The 15,979-nt window shown below is 42.8% G+C and overlaps 1 protein-coding gene and 1 pseudogene across 4 annotated transcripts in view; both read left to right on the top strand.

Annotated features, from left to right (window-relative positions):
- Nucleotides 1-15,979, top strand: part of bms1 (BMS1 ribosome biogenesis factor) — a 32,004-nt gene extending 16,025 nt beyond the window's left edge. For 3 of the 4 annotated variants that reach the window (XM_035404670.1, XM_035404669.1, XM_035404668.1), the window contains exons 13-23: nt 223-304; nt 470-555; nt 741-923; nt 2,489-2,677; nt 2,947-3,127; nt 3,250-3,308; nt 6,762-6,884; nt 7,678-7,825; nt 12,973-13,148; nt 13,304-13,465; nt 14,257-15,979. In XM_035404670.1, coding sequence (XP_035260561.1) covers nt 223-304; nt 470-555; nt 741-923; nt 2,489-2,677; nt 2,947-3,127; nt 3,250-3,308; nt 6,762-6,884; nt 7,678-7,825; nt 12,973-13,148; nt 13,304-13,465; nt 14,257-14,484 — 1,617 coding nt within the window. In that variant the 3' untranslated portion in view covers nt 14,485-15,979. The remainder of the gene's footprint in view (nt 1-222; nt 305-469; nt 556-740; nt 924-2,488; nt 2,678-2,946; nt 3,128-3,249; nt 3,309-6,761; nt 6,885-7,677; nt 7,826-12,972; nt 13,149-13,303; nt 13,466-14,256) is intronic. The other variant, XM_035404671.1, reaches the window with a different exon arrangement.
- On the top strand, nt 8,439-10,716 carry LOC118220649 (annotated as a pseudogene).

Below are 15,979 nucleotides of genomic sequence, written 5' to 3'. Positions count from 1 at the left end.
GGTCTCCAGCTGATATTACCAGGAGTTATGTGGGCAGAGAGCAGATAAGTGAAAAGATCTTGATGGTGTGAAGCCTCTATTTGAATGCATCTATGAATATATCTGTTTGAACATTGAGAGGAAGTTTCCGGTACTTTATGACAAACACCATTTCAGCATTGGTGGAAGTGTTTGGCTGTGACATCACTTCAGCGCTGAGGGGAATGTTTCCTGTGTGTGCAGATGCTGGACTCCATCAGGGACTGCTTTGTGACGGGAACATGGGAGGGAGATAAAGATGCTGCCACGCTTCTGAAGGAGGATGGTAAGGCCAGCTGTCTCGGCCGCACCCACATCTCCCTGTCGCACCACCCCCCCCCCCCCCCCCCGCGTGTCACACACACACAAGTATCAGTCTACTATGCCCGTATGTCTCACTGCTACTCCCTTGTCTCACTTTCACCTAATTGGCTGTCTCTCTCTACTGCAGAGGAGCTGTATGGAGACTTTGAGGATTTGGAGACTGGAGAGGTGCACAAGGGGAATTCTGGGAAGGTAGAGGTATACCCTGATGAGGTATTTGGTTTCTTTCAGATTTTTTCTTTTATATATCCACCCGTGTTCACTATGGTTGTTTAGCAGAAAGCCAGGGACTTCAGCTCTCTAGTGGGACTGCCAAATTTCAGTTTTACTGGTCACCTAGATTACGCAACATCTTTTCCGCATGTGTGTGTATGCATGTGTGTGTCTATGATGAGCAGGAGGAGAGTGGAGAGGAAGAAGAGGAACAGGAGCCATTGATGAAGACCGATAAAGAGGAAGACCAGAAGAAGAAGCGGCTTGAGAAGAAAAGGCGCTTGAAGGAGCGCTTTGATTCAGAGTACGACGATGGAGATGCCACCTACTTTGATGACCTGAAGGAGGAGATGCAGAAGCAGGCTGAGGTTAGAGGTCATAGGGTATCTCCATTGTACCACATGCTATGAGAACAGGAAATGGAATACCATCTGTACCTGTATCTGTATCTGTACCATCTGTACCATCATCTATATGCTTCCCCTTAGCCCCATCCTCCGCAGCTTTTGTCTCAATTTCCATTTCTATGCAGATGACACACAAATCTATATCAGCTCTACATCCACTGATCAGCCACCCACTGCCATCATTGAAAACTGTCTGACACATGTCAAATCCTGGATGCAACACAATTTTCTTAAACTCAACTGTGAAAACACTGAAATCATTCTCATCGGACCAAAACCCCAGCTCACAAAACTACACAACTTGTCCCTCACCATTGACGGTACCCCAGTCTCCACCTCCCCCCTGGTCTGCAACCTTGGTGTCATACTCAATCCATCCCTCTCCTTTGAAAAGCACGTCAATAACACTGTCATGGTTTCATTTTTCCATTTATGCAATATCTCCAGATTCCGACCCTCTCTCACACATCCCGATGCAAAAAAACTCATCCACGCATTCATTTCCAGCAGGCTGGACTACTGCAATGCACTCCTCACTGGTCTTCCCTCCCTCCTCCTGCACAAACTGCAACTGGTTCAGAACTCGGCTGCAAGAATACTCTCCCGCACATCCGCCCGGTCTCACATCACCCCTGTCTTGAAAGATTTACACTGGCTCCCAATCACATCACGCATCACATTCAAACTCCTCCTGCTAGTTTATAAATCCCTATATGGCCTCGCACCCACTTACCTCTCTGACCTCCTGCTCCCCTACCAGCCACCCAGACAGTTACGTTCATCCATTGCCGGCCTCTTCACCACCATTCCCTCTCAGCGCCGTTCTTTTGGCGACCGCGCCTTCTCAGTTGCCGCTCCCAAACTCTGGAATGCCCTCCCCGCTGACATCCGTACCTCAGACTCACTCACCTCCTTCAAATCATGTCTTAAAACCCACCTCTTTTCCCTAGCCTTCCTTTGATGTTTGTCTTCCCCCCTCTCACACCCCCTCCTACCACTGCACCACTGGTCCCACTGCATTTTCTGCAATGTATGTTTTTTTATTGTATATTTGTATCTTTTTTTTTTTGATAATTCATGTATTGTAAAGCGTCTTTGAGACTATGAAAAGCGCTATATAAAATAAATTTATCATTATTATTACCTGTAAAGAAGGCCAGTTTTGATTTTGAAATTGTAGTAATACTGACTATAGCAAAACATGTTTTTTAGTCTATATGAGAAACCAGTATTTACTGAAATTCACTGAATAACTTAGCATCAGTGTACACTTAATATATACTGATGCTCAGTAAATTACTGCACAATCAACATAATTTAATACATTCATACTGACACTAAGTACGTAAGCACATACTGAAACCAGTAATGTGTGAACATATGACTGCCTTTGGTAATCAGTGCAGACTTTTGACTTTAGTAATGAGTGTGTAGTTGGCTGTTAAAATGAGCAGTGTAGAGATCTGATTGGCTGTGTTATTGAATGGGGATCTAATCGGAGCCTGACCTGTGGCCCCTTCCCTCAGCTGAACCGGGCAGAGTTTGAGGATGTGGATGATGAAACGCGGGTCCAGTACGAGGGATTCCGGCCCGGGATGTATGTGCGCCTGGAGATCCCCACTCTGCCTTGCGAGTTTGTTTCCAACTTTGACCCCCACTATCCCATCATCCTCGGTGCCCTGGGGTCCAGCGAGGGCAATGTGGGATACTTACAGGTGAGTGACGGGTGTGGGTCTGTCAGAAATGGTTTCAAGCAGATGTCCAGCCATAGGTGCGGTGTCTAAAATGAAATTGCCTCTAGGGGATGAATTAAATAATTTGAAATATGAAATAATACATTGTATTGTAGCTGAACATCTTTTGACGGTAGTAATATTTCTCTCTCCTTTTTACCTTCTCCGTTTCTGTCACTCTCCCCATTTCCTCTTCTCTCTTACTCTTTCCCACTCCTCTTTTCCTCTCCCTCTTCCACAATGTTCCTCAGATGAGATTGAAGAAGCACCGTTGGCACCAGCGAATCCTGAAGACGCGCGATCCCCTCATCCTGTCGCTTGGGTGGCGCCGTTTCCAAACCATCCCGCTGTACTACATTGAAGACCACAACGGGCGGCACCGCCTTCTGAAATACACGCCCCAGCACATGCACTGCGGTGCCACCATCTGGGGTGAGGGAGCCCTACACTGGCTCTGCCTGAACCCTTCGCCAGCTCCCACCTGGAGACAAACCAATATGGTAATACTGCCTGTGTTTGTTTGTTTTTAATTCTTACCCACTATGTTGTTCCAGGACCAATTACTCCCCAGGGGACTGGATTTCTGGCTGTCCAATCTGTGTCAGGTACTCAGGTAAGCCTCAGTTTGTGTAATGATTACACTGTAATCTCAACAAAATCTCTAGTGGGAAGAATTATTGATTGTGGGACTGGAGCATGTGTGATGATAAAATTGGCAGGAAAAAGGAGTGAAGCGCACGTTTGGGGCTGTATTGTGTGGATGTGTGAAGTTGTTTGTGAATTCTGTGTGTTTACATGAAGTCAGAAAGTACAGAAATTAATGTTCTTAAGGGCTGAGAGTCTGTAAATGGTAAATGGACTGCATTTATATAGCGCTTTACAATTCACCTCTCATTCACCCATTCACACATACACTCACACACGAACGGTGAAAGGCTGCCATGCAAGGTGCCAATCAGCTCGTTGGGAGCATTTAGGGGTTAGGTGTCTTGCTCAGGGACACTTTGACACGCCCAGGGTGAGGGATCGAACTAGCAGCCCTCCGACTGCCAGACAACTGCTCTTACCTCCTGAGCTATGTCTGTGGTCATTGTGGTTATTTCTGTAGGAAACTCTAAAAAGTGCAAACTTGTGGTGCTGTATAGGTATGGGGCCTACCCCTAACTTGGCAGATGGTGTACCTGCCATCCCAATCCTGAGGTTTGTACGTGCAGAAATCATGTGCACAGGCACAGTAATCCTGAGTAATCATGAGGTGTGCAGTTTTTAGGTGGAGGTAACACAGTGCTGTGTAGTTTTCGGCAGTGTTGGCTCTGAGTATTGTGTGTTTTATAGGGTCTGAAACTAGCTCCCAATCACCTGCCAAATGCAAGTAGATTTTGTCCATGTAGGGTCCATATGACCAATTTACCAAACATATTGTTGTGTAGTAGTCAAACTGTTGAAAAATCCCTGAGATATACATGGAAGCTCACACATTTACTGCAATCAGTAATATGAGACTTCAACTCCCACACATCCTCATGTTCGTAGGCTACTCAGATGTGTTTGTGATCTGCTTTGGTTGCCGTTAGGTAGCACCTGAGTGGTGAACGCCACTACGTTTCTGTGAAAATCATAGCCAAAATTAACTAACGTTGTCAGCTGTCAAAAAAGATGGGCGGACACATCACTGGGGTAAAAATAAAAACCTTTCTTAAAGAGGAAGACAAGTGATACTGATGTACAACAAAGTGAGGTTAAAAAAGAAATGGTGCTTTAATCAGAAGTGGAATCTTGATGATAACAGCAAGGGTTGTGGATGGCTGATATTCGAAGCTCTAGAGAAAGTGACGTTCTGTGCTGACTGTATATGCCCCCAAAAAGAAAGAAGAAAAAAAAAAATTAGACCAGGTCCAAACCTACTATATGGCTGGACCTAACACACTTCATCCAGCCAACCAATGGTGTTACTTCATCACTCACTCAGTCACAGACATTCGCGTTTGTAGGGCTGGCCCCGCTGTTGCGGTCCAGCCAAAAACAGTCAGAAGCCATGAAGAGTCAAAGAAAAAATATTACTATTGTTTGTAATTGCATTATGGGATCTATTTTGTCTAAGATTTGAAAAACGATTACAAAGCATGCTCATGTGTTTCTGCGATTTTAATTTTAATATTGGGGAAAAAAATAGACAGTGGCTGTGGCTTAAAAAAGTCAGTTTCAGACCCTGGTCTGTTCATAGGTTGAAGGAGCACTGTACTCTAACCAAGACTCCAGAGTGCGACCAAAATGGTCGCACATGCAACCAAAAATCTGTCAAGTGCGACTGAACATTTTCATTGGTCGCACCGGTGCGCCTGACATTTAGCAGGTCCTGTCTCTGTGTGTAGCGTTATTTATTTCCCACCTGCATTCTGCGTAGACCCGCCCCTACTCTGCCTCTGATTGGCTCTGACCGTGATATTCTTCTTCGCTGAATGTGGGTGGGGAAAAAAATAAGGAATGTGTGTATTAGTGATGCCCGGATCGCAGTTATATCCGCAGGCACCATGGTTAATCCGCTGATTGTAGGGCCGAGTCATAAAAATTTACATTCTGATTAAAAGCGGATGGGTTGTGGGTGGGTGAAATAATACATCATTAATGAGTAAAATATAAATTACATTCTGTAAAATGTGAACATATTTTAAGCTCCTTTTTTCGTCAGGCACGAATTAGCAGACTAGACTCTCATTGCGCCAATTGCGGCGTCCATTTGTCTTAAGCAGCAATGGAGGCAAAAAAGATCAGAGGGAAAATTTAAAAAGGAGAATTTAAAAAAAAAAGGAAGGGCAGAAAAGTTCTGTGTGGGAGCGATTTAGTGAAATACTTAACCATGACGAGTCAAGTGCTGGGTACGTCATATGCAACAGCTGCGAAATAATGAGATATAACGGTAAAGTGTGATCGGGTATTAGGGCCACATTGAGGGGGAAAACAATCTGAGATTTCGAGAATAAGGTCGTAATATTACGAGAATAATGTTGTAATATTACGAGAATGAAGTCATAATATTATGAGAATAAAGTCGTAATTTTACGAGAAAAAAGTCATAATATTACGAGAATAAAGTCATAATTTTAGGCTACATGGGGAAATATCAGAAGAGCAGCCTGCCGCTGTGAAGTTTCACAAATAACGAGATACTTTATCTTTTAGCACATCAGCACCACGTTATCATAAGTAACAGGACTTTGAAAAGATTGTGCAAGAAACTTTTCTATTCTGAAAAAAGAACCACATGGACTTGAAGGAAATTGCAGGCTCAGGCTGCCATTAGACTATCCTGTCGCCCGTTTTGTTGGTTGCTGGTAATATATTTTTCTAAAAATTATGTTTTTTTTCCTCAAAATTTTACGATTTTATTCACGTAATATTATGATTTTTTTCTTGAAATATTATGACTTTATATTATTCTCATTAAATTATGACTTTATTCTCGTACTATTATGACTTTCTTTCTCAATTACGACCTTATTCTCGAAATCTCTGATTTTTCCCCCTCAATGTGGCCCTAATAAGCCATCGTAGGGGTGCGGGTCTCTAAATTGGAGAAAATAATTAGTTCGGGTGGGTGGCGGGTGGATGACGCAAAACCGCGCCCTGTACTCCTCCAGGAGCAGCGCACACTTTTGTTTGAGTTATTTGAGTTAGATTTATTTGAGTTTGTCAAGCACTTTGAACATCAGCACTTTTTAAGTTTATTTTTTAAACAATTGAGGTTATTGCAATTTATTGTTTGTGCTGTGATTTAAATAAAGAAAAAACACTTATCTGCACCTTTATTCCTCTTTACAATCATTTACATAATGTGTTAAGAAATGACCAATGTGTATGGGAACTGACAAAAAAGGTAACGCTTAAAATGTATTATTGCGGTGCCAAAAGGCGCGGTGAAAAATTTTGGGTGCACCTAAATTATGTGCTGGTGCACCTAAATGTAAAAAGTTAGTCTGGAGCCCTGACTCTAACATGCATTACTCAGGCAGTGTGTAGGCGGTGTGGTGACTGCATAATGAGTGCATATCACATGTATGTTTCCCAGGCAAGTTTCCGCATTGCTGCCACGGGTGTGGTGCTGGACCTAGACAAATCGGTGACCATTGTGAAGAAGTTGAAGCTCATTGGCTATCCACATAAAATCTACAAGAACACGGCATTCATCAAGGTAGGCTTTTCCTATTGATGCAACTGCGACGTACGTGCTCCGCTAAACATTTCAGAATGCACCTGTTGGTGAGGTAAAGATAGTGGTTCAGTTGACAAAGGGCTGGGGCCTCCTCCATCTTGGCTCTGACTCGGGGAACGTCTCCCCCTAAGCTAGGTATTATATTTTTATGCTCCCACTATCACATTCAAGGATGTTCCAAACCTAAGTGGTTAAATTCCTGTGAGGTCCCTAAAATACCCACTTCAGTCAGGTCTGCATCTCTGAAGACTTGGAAGTTGAAGTGGCATCTCAAGATCCTTTTCTGTGCATGCAGCAGATGCTATGAAGGCTGCAGCTACATCTGTATCCATGCTTACATGTAGCGACAAAGGAAAGTGCTTCACCTAATTGAAAAATGTGGGCTTGTATGGACAGGTCAGGTCAGTTCAGAGCTTTTGCTCTTTTTCTGTCCGTACAGCAGAACAGAAAAAGGAGCTAATACAACATTGAGTGGCCTTCATTTTTATGTCAGGAAAGCATAATTAGAAACACTTCCTCAAGTGGCTCTGCACTAACATTTTTTCAAAGGAGCATGTGTGCTCCTCAGCTGTAAATTTTAGAGCACACCAATTCATTCCAATTAGTAGATGGGCTCCGAAATTATTTTCACAGTTAGTGCAAATGCTCCTAAAATGGGAGCACTGTAGAGCCCTGGGCTCATCATAGGGGAGGGTTCAGGGGCCGGTTTGGAGCTGAATTTGGGGTTGTATGTACTTATGTACCTCTCCCCCTTCTTTCTCCGCTTTTGTAGGGAATGTTTAATTCGGTGCTGGAGGTGGCAAAGTTTGAAGGGGCGTCTGTCCGGACAGTCAGCGGGGTCAGAGGTCAGATCAAGAAAGCGCTACGGACCCCACCTGGGGCTTACCGGGCCACTTTTGAGGACAGGCTGCTGATGAGTGGTAAGGAGTGTGTGAGGGTGTGAGTGGATGAGGGTATGTGTGTGTGTGTGTGCGCGTGTGCACGTGCGTTCATTTCCCTTTTCCAAGGACCAGGGAATATCAGTGAGATAGATTTAATCATTTTTTTTCTTCAGAAACAGTACAGCACACTACCACTGGAATGTTTGGCACTGTACCAAAAAAAAGGGAAGTGCCTAGGCTCTATTTATACGAGACAAATCGTGTTATTATATGCAAGAAATGTATTGGATGCATCATCTCATTATTGGTAAAATAATGAGATGATGATTAGATCTTAGTTTTTCTTTATCTTTATTTAACTTGAGCTACGGTAACATTATTATAGGCTAGTTTAGAACCTGCATCCCTTTACGGCAAATATTTGTTAAATGAAAACATAGGCTTCTGTTAGGCATGCAGCCAGCTCAAGTCCCGTTATCTTTTTGTACCAAGAACAGGATATCACCACCCCTCCCTGACTACAACTTATATCGTACACAGAACTTCAATTTGTATTTTATCATCCTGACAGCACACCAGAAGAATACAAAATTAAAATAATTTTTTTGAGTCCAAACTACATGCAGGCATTTCCTCTCTAATGTTATAAAGCAGGCATGTCAAACATACGGCCCGCGAGCCGGACCCGGCCCGTTGGATGATTTAATCCGGCCCGGCATAAATTTCTGAGTATGTCAAAAAAAGAAGCGAGTCTCTAGCTCATTTCTATCAAAAGTTATGATTTTTAAAAATAAATACAAACCAAATGCTCCCTCCGGCCGCGGGAGGGCAGTACATGTGTAAAAGAGCTGCATGCGGCATTGACACGAGTTAGTACTAAAAATAAACCGGCAATCTTGCTTCACAATTCACCACTACTAAACAAGTTATCGGTCAACACACCCTTCCCAAAATGGCACTGTCAAAAAAAAGAAAAGTGGACACGGAGTGCAGAGTTTTCAAGGAAAAATGGACTGAGAATTATTTATTCACAGAAGTGAATGCAAAACCAGTGTGCTTGGTATGTAATCAGCAAGTTGCAGTGTTCAAAGAGTTTAATATTCGGCGCCACTATGAGACTCATCATAAAGACAAGTTGACCACTTGAAAGGACAAATAAGGAAAGACGAGATAAACAAATTGGTGGCTGGTCTGAAGAAACAGCAGTCTACTTTTACGCGCAGCCGCGATATCGCTGATGGGGCTGTAAGAGCCAGCTACATTATTGCCAACGAGCTGGTGCAGGCATCCAAGCCATTTTCTGATGGGGAGTTTGTAAAAACATGCATGCTGAAGGCTGCAGAAGTCGTGTGCCCTGAAAAGCGACCTGCCTTTGCCAATATTAGTCTAACGAGGAACACTGTCGCAGATCGGGTGACAGAACTCTCAAGTGACTTGGCAGGCCAAATGAAAGAGAAAATCAAGTCATTTATCGCATTTTCAATTGCAATAGATGAGAGCACCGATGTCACAGATATTGCTCAACTGGCCATATTCGTTAGAGGTGTTGATGAAACTTTGACCATCACCGAGGAGCTGCTTGAATTGGTGCCCATGAATGACACCACAACAGCAGATGACATTTTCAGCGCTCTCGTTGGAGCGCTGGACAAGGTGGGAGCGGACTGGTCCCGTGCCGTGAGCCTGGCTACCGACGGTGCGCCATCAATGGTCGGGAGAAAGGCAGGCGTTGCCACAAAATTCCGTGACAAAGTACAGACCGCAAATGGAGGACAAGAGTTTTGGGCATTTCACTGTATTTTGCATCAGGAGGCGTTATGTTGCAAAACACTGCAAATGGACCATGTTATGAGTGTGGTTGTGAAAACTGTCAATTTCATCAGAGCGCGCGGTCTAAATCACCGTCAGTTTGACACATTTCTCAGTGATAATGTCATTCATGCTGGCCTACCATACCACACTGACGTGCGGTGGTTAAGCAGAGGTGCAGTACTCAAGCGCTTCTTTGAGCTACGAGGGGAAATTAGACAGTTCATGGAGAAGAAGGGACGCCCAGTAAAGGAACTTAAATGCAAGGAATGGGTGCAGGATCTTGCGTTTATGGTTGATATTACACAACACTTGAATACACTTAACACTACATTGCAGGGCCGTAACAGAGTTGTCACTCAATATTACGACAGCATAAGTGCGTTCAAGATGAAACTGTCACTGTGGGAGACGCAGCTATCCAACGGTGACACCGCGCATTTCTCTTGTCTCACAGCTGTGCGTCCGGAGGCACCGGACCGTCCCGATAATGATTTGGAAAAATATAAAGACAACATAACAGATTTGCTGCGAGAGTTTGAGCAGAGGTTTCAGGTATTCAGTGAACTTGAGAACAAATTTGGCTTTTTTCGCTCGCCATTTACAGTGAAGCCTTCTGATATGCCAGCTGACATTCAACTCGAGCTTATTGACTTGCAGTGCGATTCCGCTATGAAGGATAAATTTGGGTCCGTGGGATTGGATACGTTTTATCAATATCTCGTGCCAGGTTACCCCAAATTAACAGCCATGGCTGCAAAGGTTCTGTCCATGTTTGGGACTACTTATCTTTGTGAACAGGTGTTCTCCGTAATGAACAATAATAAAACAAAGCAGCGCTCAAGGTTAACAAATAAACACTTGAATGACATTGTTAAATGTGCTGCTACTCAGGATTTGACACCTAATATCGATACACTTGTGAAGGCAAAAAGATCCCAAGTTTCAGGAGCCAGCAGCAGCAAGTAGACTGCAGGAGTGCAGTGAGAGAGAAAAAAAGTGTGATGACACGAAATTTGTTTGCACTCATGAATACAGATCATTAAAAATAAGATTAATCTGGTTTCATATTAAAGACAATTAATATTGTGCAGTATATTCTCAGCTTCAGTAGGCCCAGCCTAGTATTTTGATCTGATGTAGTCTAATCTTATTGCCCATGCACTGCTATAACTTTTATTTTGTATTTCTTTTTTTATTTATTTCAAAGCAGTATGACAATTAAGGCGAAAATATTTTTTTCATAGCTCCCACTTGAGTTTGTTTAGTGTGGTGAGTTGGTTCAGGTGTAAAACTGCATTCACTTAACTGTTAAAATAAACCAGTTGTTAACACATTCACCGCCTAACATGAAATCATTTTTTTTTTTCCATTGTTTGTGAATAAATGTGTTGTGCTTAGAAAAGATCCCTTGTCATCCGTGATTATAATATGTAGGGTAGGCTACAAATGTAGGCTGAATGATAAAGCATAGTACTGAAAAACAAAGCTAAATATTTGGAGTTGACATTCTTTTACTGATCCGGCCCACCCGAGAACAGAAAGTCTGGATCCGGCCCCAGAGCCAAACTGAGTTTGACACCCCTGTTATAAAGCATCAGTGCAATGGGGGCATTACAATGATACTCTTTGCACTCATAAAATCAATTTTATTTTTTCCCATTTTCAGATTTTATGGTTTTCTTTTACTTTTTTATTATGTTATCAAATTATAAGTTTTTTTCAGTAAGTGAAACAATGCAACAAGTAACAATAAACCATTTAAACACCATTCTAATAGAAGTGTCTCCATAACAGTGCTTCACATTATAAAATAAGGTACGTATAGGACTTAAAACATTCACTTATAATTAAGAAATAAAAAGAAAATGAAACCGTGCAATTGCAAAATTAGCCTGAAACCTTAGCTGAAAGTCTGGTTTGAAAATCGACAAGTGAAACTAGGAAGTTTGGTTTCTTGGTGCCTGTAATCAGTTCATTCTCTATCACTGACAGTTTAACTTCTTTCATTGTGAAGTAGCTAGGAGTAGTTTGGTAAAGCTCCCCAACCCTGGCTATTGGAAATAAATTAGTAAGTGAGAGTGAAATCCACTTAAAATCTATATTTATGATTTGATAACTGGCAATATTACAGTAATCAAATAAGAATTTAAATAGTTGTTCATGTAATTTTACACTGAATGAATAATAGCTATTGTAAACCTGCCTATCGCAATGCTCAGAAGCGGTTGTCATGAACTACAACTGAGAATTTCTGGCCACAAACCAGCCCTGGTTCTAGCCCACTTTGGTTGGGGGGAGCAATGAGATACTTTGGAGGAGCAAATAAATGTTGGCCTGCAATATTCCCATAAAAACTGTAGTTCCAAAGTCCACTTTTTCTTTCATCTTATGCACTGACAGACAACTAGCATTTTCAACAAATCACCCCATTTAAGCTAGGGAAATGCAGATAAATTAGCTTGTTTGCTGCATAACAACATACTGTACATATCTTGTAGTTCTTTATTTGTTCAGGGTTTATATCCTTTTTATCCTGTCTTTTAAGATTTATCTGCATTTCTTGCACTGATCTGTTGCAACAGCCAAATTTTCTGTGAGATGAACTGCAGAGCTGGCATCATCATGTGGGGTTTTTTTTTTGGTTTTTTCTCCTTGTCTGAATATGCGTTTGTAATCTGAATGTCCCTGGTTTCTTTTGTATGAGTTTGTTAGCTGAATGACATGTTTGTTCTTGTGTCTGTTTAAAGTTGTTTTAAAATTCAAATATCATTATTACCTTCCAAGTTCTGAAACTTTGTTTTGTGAGACCGCAGTTGCACGTAGTCTCACAACACAAAACTGTGGAATCCCGTAATTTTAATAACGTATCCTGTCTTTGTGTGTTTTTGGGTGTCTTGGCTGTATGGAATTTACTGTTTTTCCTTTTTTATACATATACCCAGTGATTTCACGTACCAACAGCGTTTTGCTGTTATCTTGTATGTCGTCTGATAGGGACGCACGCCCAGATACACGTGTGACTGTAGCTATAGGGAAGCACCTTATTGGTGTTGGTTGTAAATGTTTTTGTATTGAGCTTTTGTTTTTGAGTATGTACAGTGCCCTTGCTCTGCACTCCACAATTTTAGATTTGTACTTAAACAATTCACACGTGGTTAAAGTTGCAGATTCTCAGCTTTTGTTAAATTGTATTTTTATACATTTTAATTTCACCTTATCGAAATTACAGCACTTTTTATTCATAGCGTCCTCCCCATTTAATGAAATGTTATCTGTCCATCTGTCTGTCTGTCTATCTATCTGTATCTATTGCTCGCGTGCCATTGTGCGCAGTCTCTGTCAGACGTCACATTTCTGCCCTCTCTCTGTCTCAGATATTGTGTTCCTGCGGTCCTGGTACCCGGTGTCGGTGCCACAGCTCTATAACCCCGTCACCTCCTTGCTGCAGCCCGTGGGCCAGAAGGACACCTGGACGGGTATGCGGACGCTTGGGCAGATCAAACAGGATCTTGGCGTGCGAAACAAGCCCAACAAGGACTCCCTGTACAAGGTAGGCCTGCAGGTGTAGGGCCCAAATATCTGGGTGAGACAGGCTAAATTATGTGCTTCTTTGTGTAAAATGGTATGCGATTCCCACATACCCAGCATATATTGAGGAGTGTGTGCGTTTGATGTTTTTGTCTAATGCCGTGTGTGACCCTGCAGCCTGTGGTGAGGACAAGGCGGCACTTCAACCGCCTGCACATACCTAAGCAGCTGCAGAAATCCTTACCCTTCAAGAGCAAACCCAAGCAAGACCAGCCCAAGGGCCGCACCCCCCGAGACCTACAGAGACCCGCTGTGATCCGGGAGCCCCACGAGAGGAAGGTATGCACACTCTGACGTCTCCAGCTCAAGCACTCTGTCGCACACAATCGCACACTTAAACACAAAGGAGCCTGTATGTATATCGTTATGTTCTTAATAACCATCCCTTATATTTTACACCACAGCGTGATTGTTTGTTTCAGCAGTATACCGCAGTGCCCTCGCTGGATATGAGTATGTGTGTCTCGGCTTAATTTTGGTTGAGTCTTTTCGTCTGGGTTGCATCAGCACTGGTTTCTGGGATTTGAACCCTCTGGTTGTGCCCGTAACTACAGTGCTGTAGTAACGTGCCCCCTCCCCATCAGTAGCGCCATCTCTCATGCAGGAAATACGCTCAATGCAACACTTAATGGGGCAGCAATGGCTCATGGTGTGATTTTCTAGATCAAGGGTTCCCAAACTGTTTTCTGATACAGCTCCAAATGAATGTTCGCAAATTTACGTGGCCCCAGCAACCCACCCACGCACACACCTTGTGCCTAACAACACCGTTTAGCCGTGACTATACTGGTGATATACCATGACCCTTTGTACCTCATTGTTTTATTATAGTTCAGTTGTGATATTTGACATGTAGTAGCCTACATTCAGTTATTTTAAAGAGACTAAAAATATAAAAAATACATCCCCCCCCCCCCCCCAAAAAATTTTCTAAATCCCCATCCTCAAATCAGGACCCACAGTTTGGGGTCCCCCTATTCTAGATTTTTGTAGCACTTGGGGGGGGGGGGGAGGACTGTGCTCCCTGATCCTGCTGATCCTCTCTGTGCAACTCTCTCTCCCACCACCAGGTGGCCTCGTTGCTGGCAGCCCTGAGCACTGTGCACTACGAACGGAGAAAGAAAGCGCGGACGCAGAAGCACACCCAGCATAAGGAGTTCCTTCAGGAGAAGGAGCGTGAGGGAGCAGAGAGAGAGAAACGGCACAAGGAGGCGCGCAAGAAAATGTATTGCATGCTCGGGCAGCAGGAGAAGAAGAGGCAGCGGTCCAGCCTGAAGGGCGCCCCCCAGGATGACTGAGCGTGACCGCCTGTTGACCTCACACAGGAAAGGGTGGGAGAGAAGTGTGGAGTGCCGTGTGACTCATCCTGATGGATGTCTCAGCGCGTTTGTCTGCTCCGCCCATCTACATCCGGACGTCACTGACCGTCATTGCGGCTTGTTTGTTCTGCCATTGGGAAACGCTGCGGCGCCCAACAGCACTGCCACTCTGATCGAGTGAGTGTGTGCGTCTGTGTGTGTGCGTGTGTGTGCGTGTTTGTGTGTGTGTATGTGTATGATGGCCTGAAACTCTGTATTCACTTCCTAAAAGAATATATCTCTGGTCATTGTTAGGACAAATGCTGATTTTATCGTTTTTCCTTTAAGCAAAGTAAGCAAATAAATGTTTCTCCTTTTTTAAAGTTGGCCAGTTCCACATATGTACAATACATCATAATCTTGCAATACTTTCTAAATATTGTTTAGAAAAACATTTAACCTGTATGCATTGTTTTAAAAGGGATAGTTCACCTTTGGGTTTTTTTCATGTTTTAAATTGGTCCAGACAATTATGTGCAGTGAGGGACATTTTAGATTCTTTTACAAGTTCTGGATTACCAGTTACGATTTGTAACTCTATACCACTTGTCTAGCAGCGTTATTTTTCCTGAGGGTGTACTTGCAGACAGATTAATTTTCTAGTATCTATTCATAATTATTAGTTTTTGTGTTTATTATTTTTTCAAGATTAAGAAAAAAAGTTGTTGAAATGGCGTGTGGTCTAAAGTCACGTTCACAAAAGATGGTGATAAAGTTTCTTGCTTGCTTCTGACAGCGATTGGCATGCAAGTCTTTCTCATATCCATTCGGCCACTGCTTCAGTGAAATGCTCACTTACGTACAGTTGACACGCACTGGATTTTCAATTTCCAGTTTCCATCAATGTAGCAGATGGTTATGCTGCAGTTGCTCTTCATGGCTCTACCCATCAGTCATGATGACAATTAAGTCAGCCTTTTTCAGTTTTTCAACATGAGATTTTGTCTGCTCATAAACAACAGGGCAACACTTTTTAGCTGAATTGTGGTGGACACGGAAATCGGTACCATGGCTCTTCCATATTCAGTGGTTTGAATTCCCCAGTATTTCCCACAGGATTTTATGAGACTATGGTGGGTGGACCTTGGACCCTCTAGGGGGGTCCGGGGGCATGTTCCCCCAGAAGAAAAATTTGTACATTTTAAAGTTAAATGCATCAATCTGGTGTACTTTGAGAGCAAAATTAAGAGGCTAGATCTATGAAGAACTTTGTGCTCTTGTAAACAATTTTATGCTCTAGTAAACAATTTAATCATAAACACATTGGTCAACACATAAACACAAAAGTCCATATTTCATGCGTGGGGGCCTTTAATACAGATTTATGATTTATCTTGTAGGTAGAGGACATGGTATTCATCAACTCTCATTGCCTTTTGTAGCTGACATTTGTATTGTACCTCTCCAAAAATGAATGAAATGCTTTTTGTCCATT

The sequence above is a fragment of the Anguilla anguilla genome, chromosome 2, assembly GCF_013347855.1.
Source record: "Anguilla anguilla isolate fAngAng1 chromosome 2, fAngAng1.pri, whole genome shotgun sequence".
NCBI lineage: Eukaryota > Metazoa > Chordata > Actinopteri > Anguilliformes > Anguillidae > Anguilla > Anguilla anguilla.
Note: the sequence above shows the minus strand (reverse complement) of the source record. Positions and strands in the feature narration are given on the sequence as shown.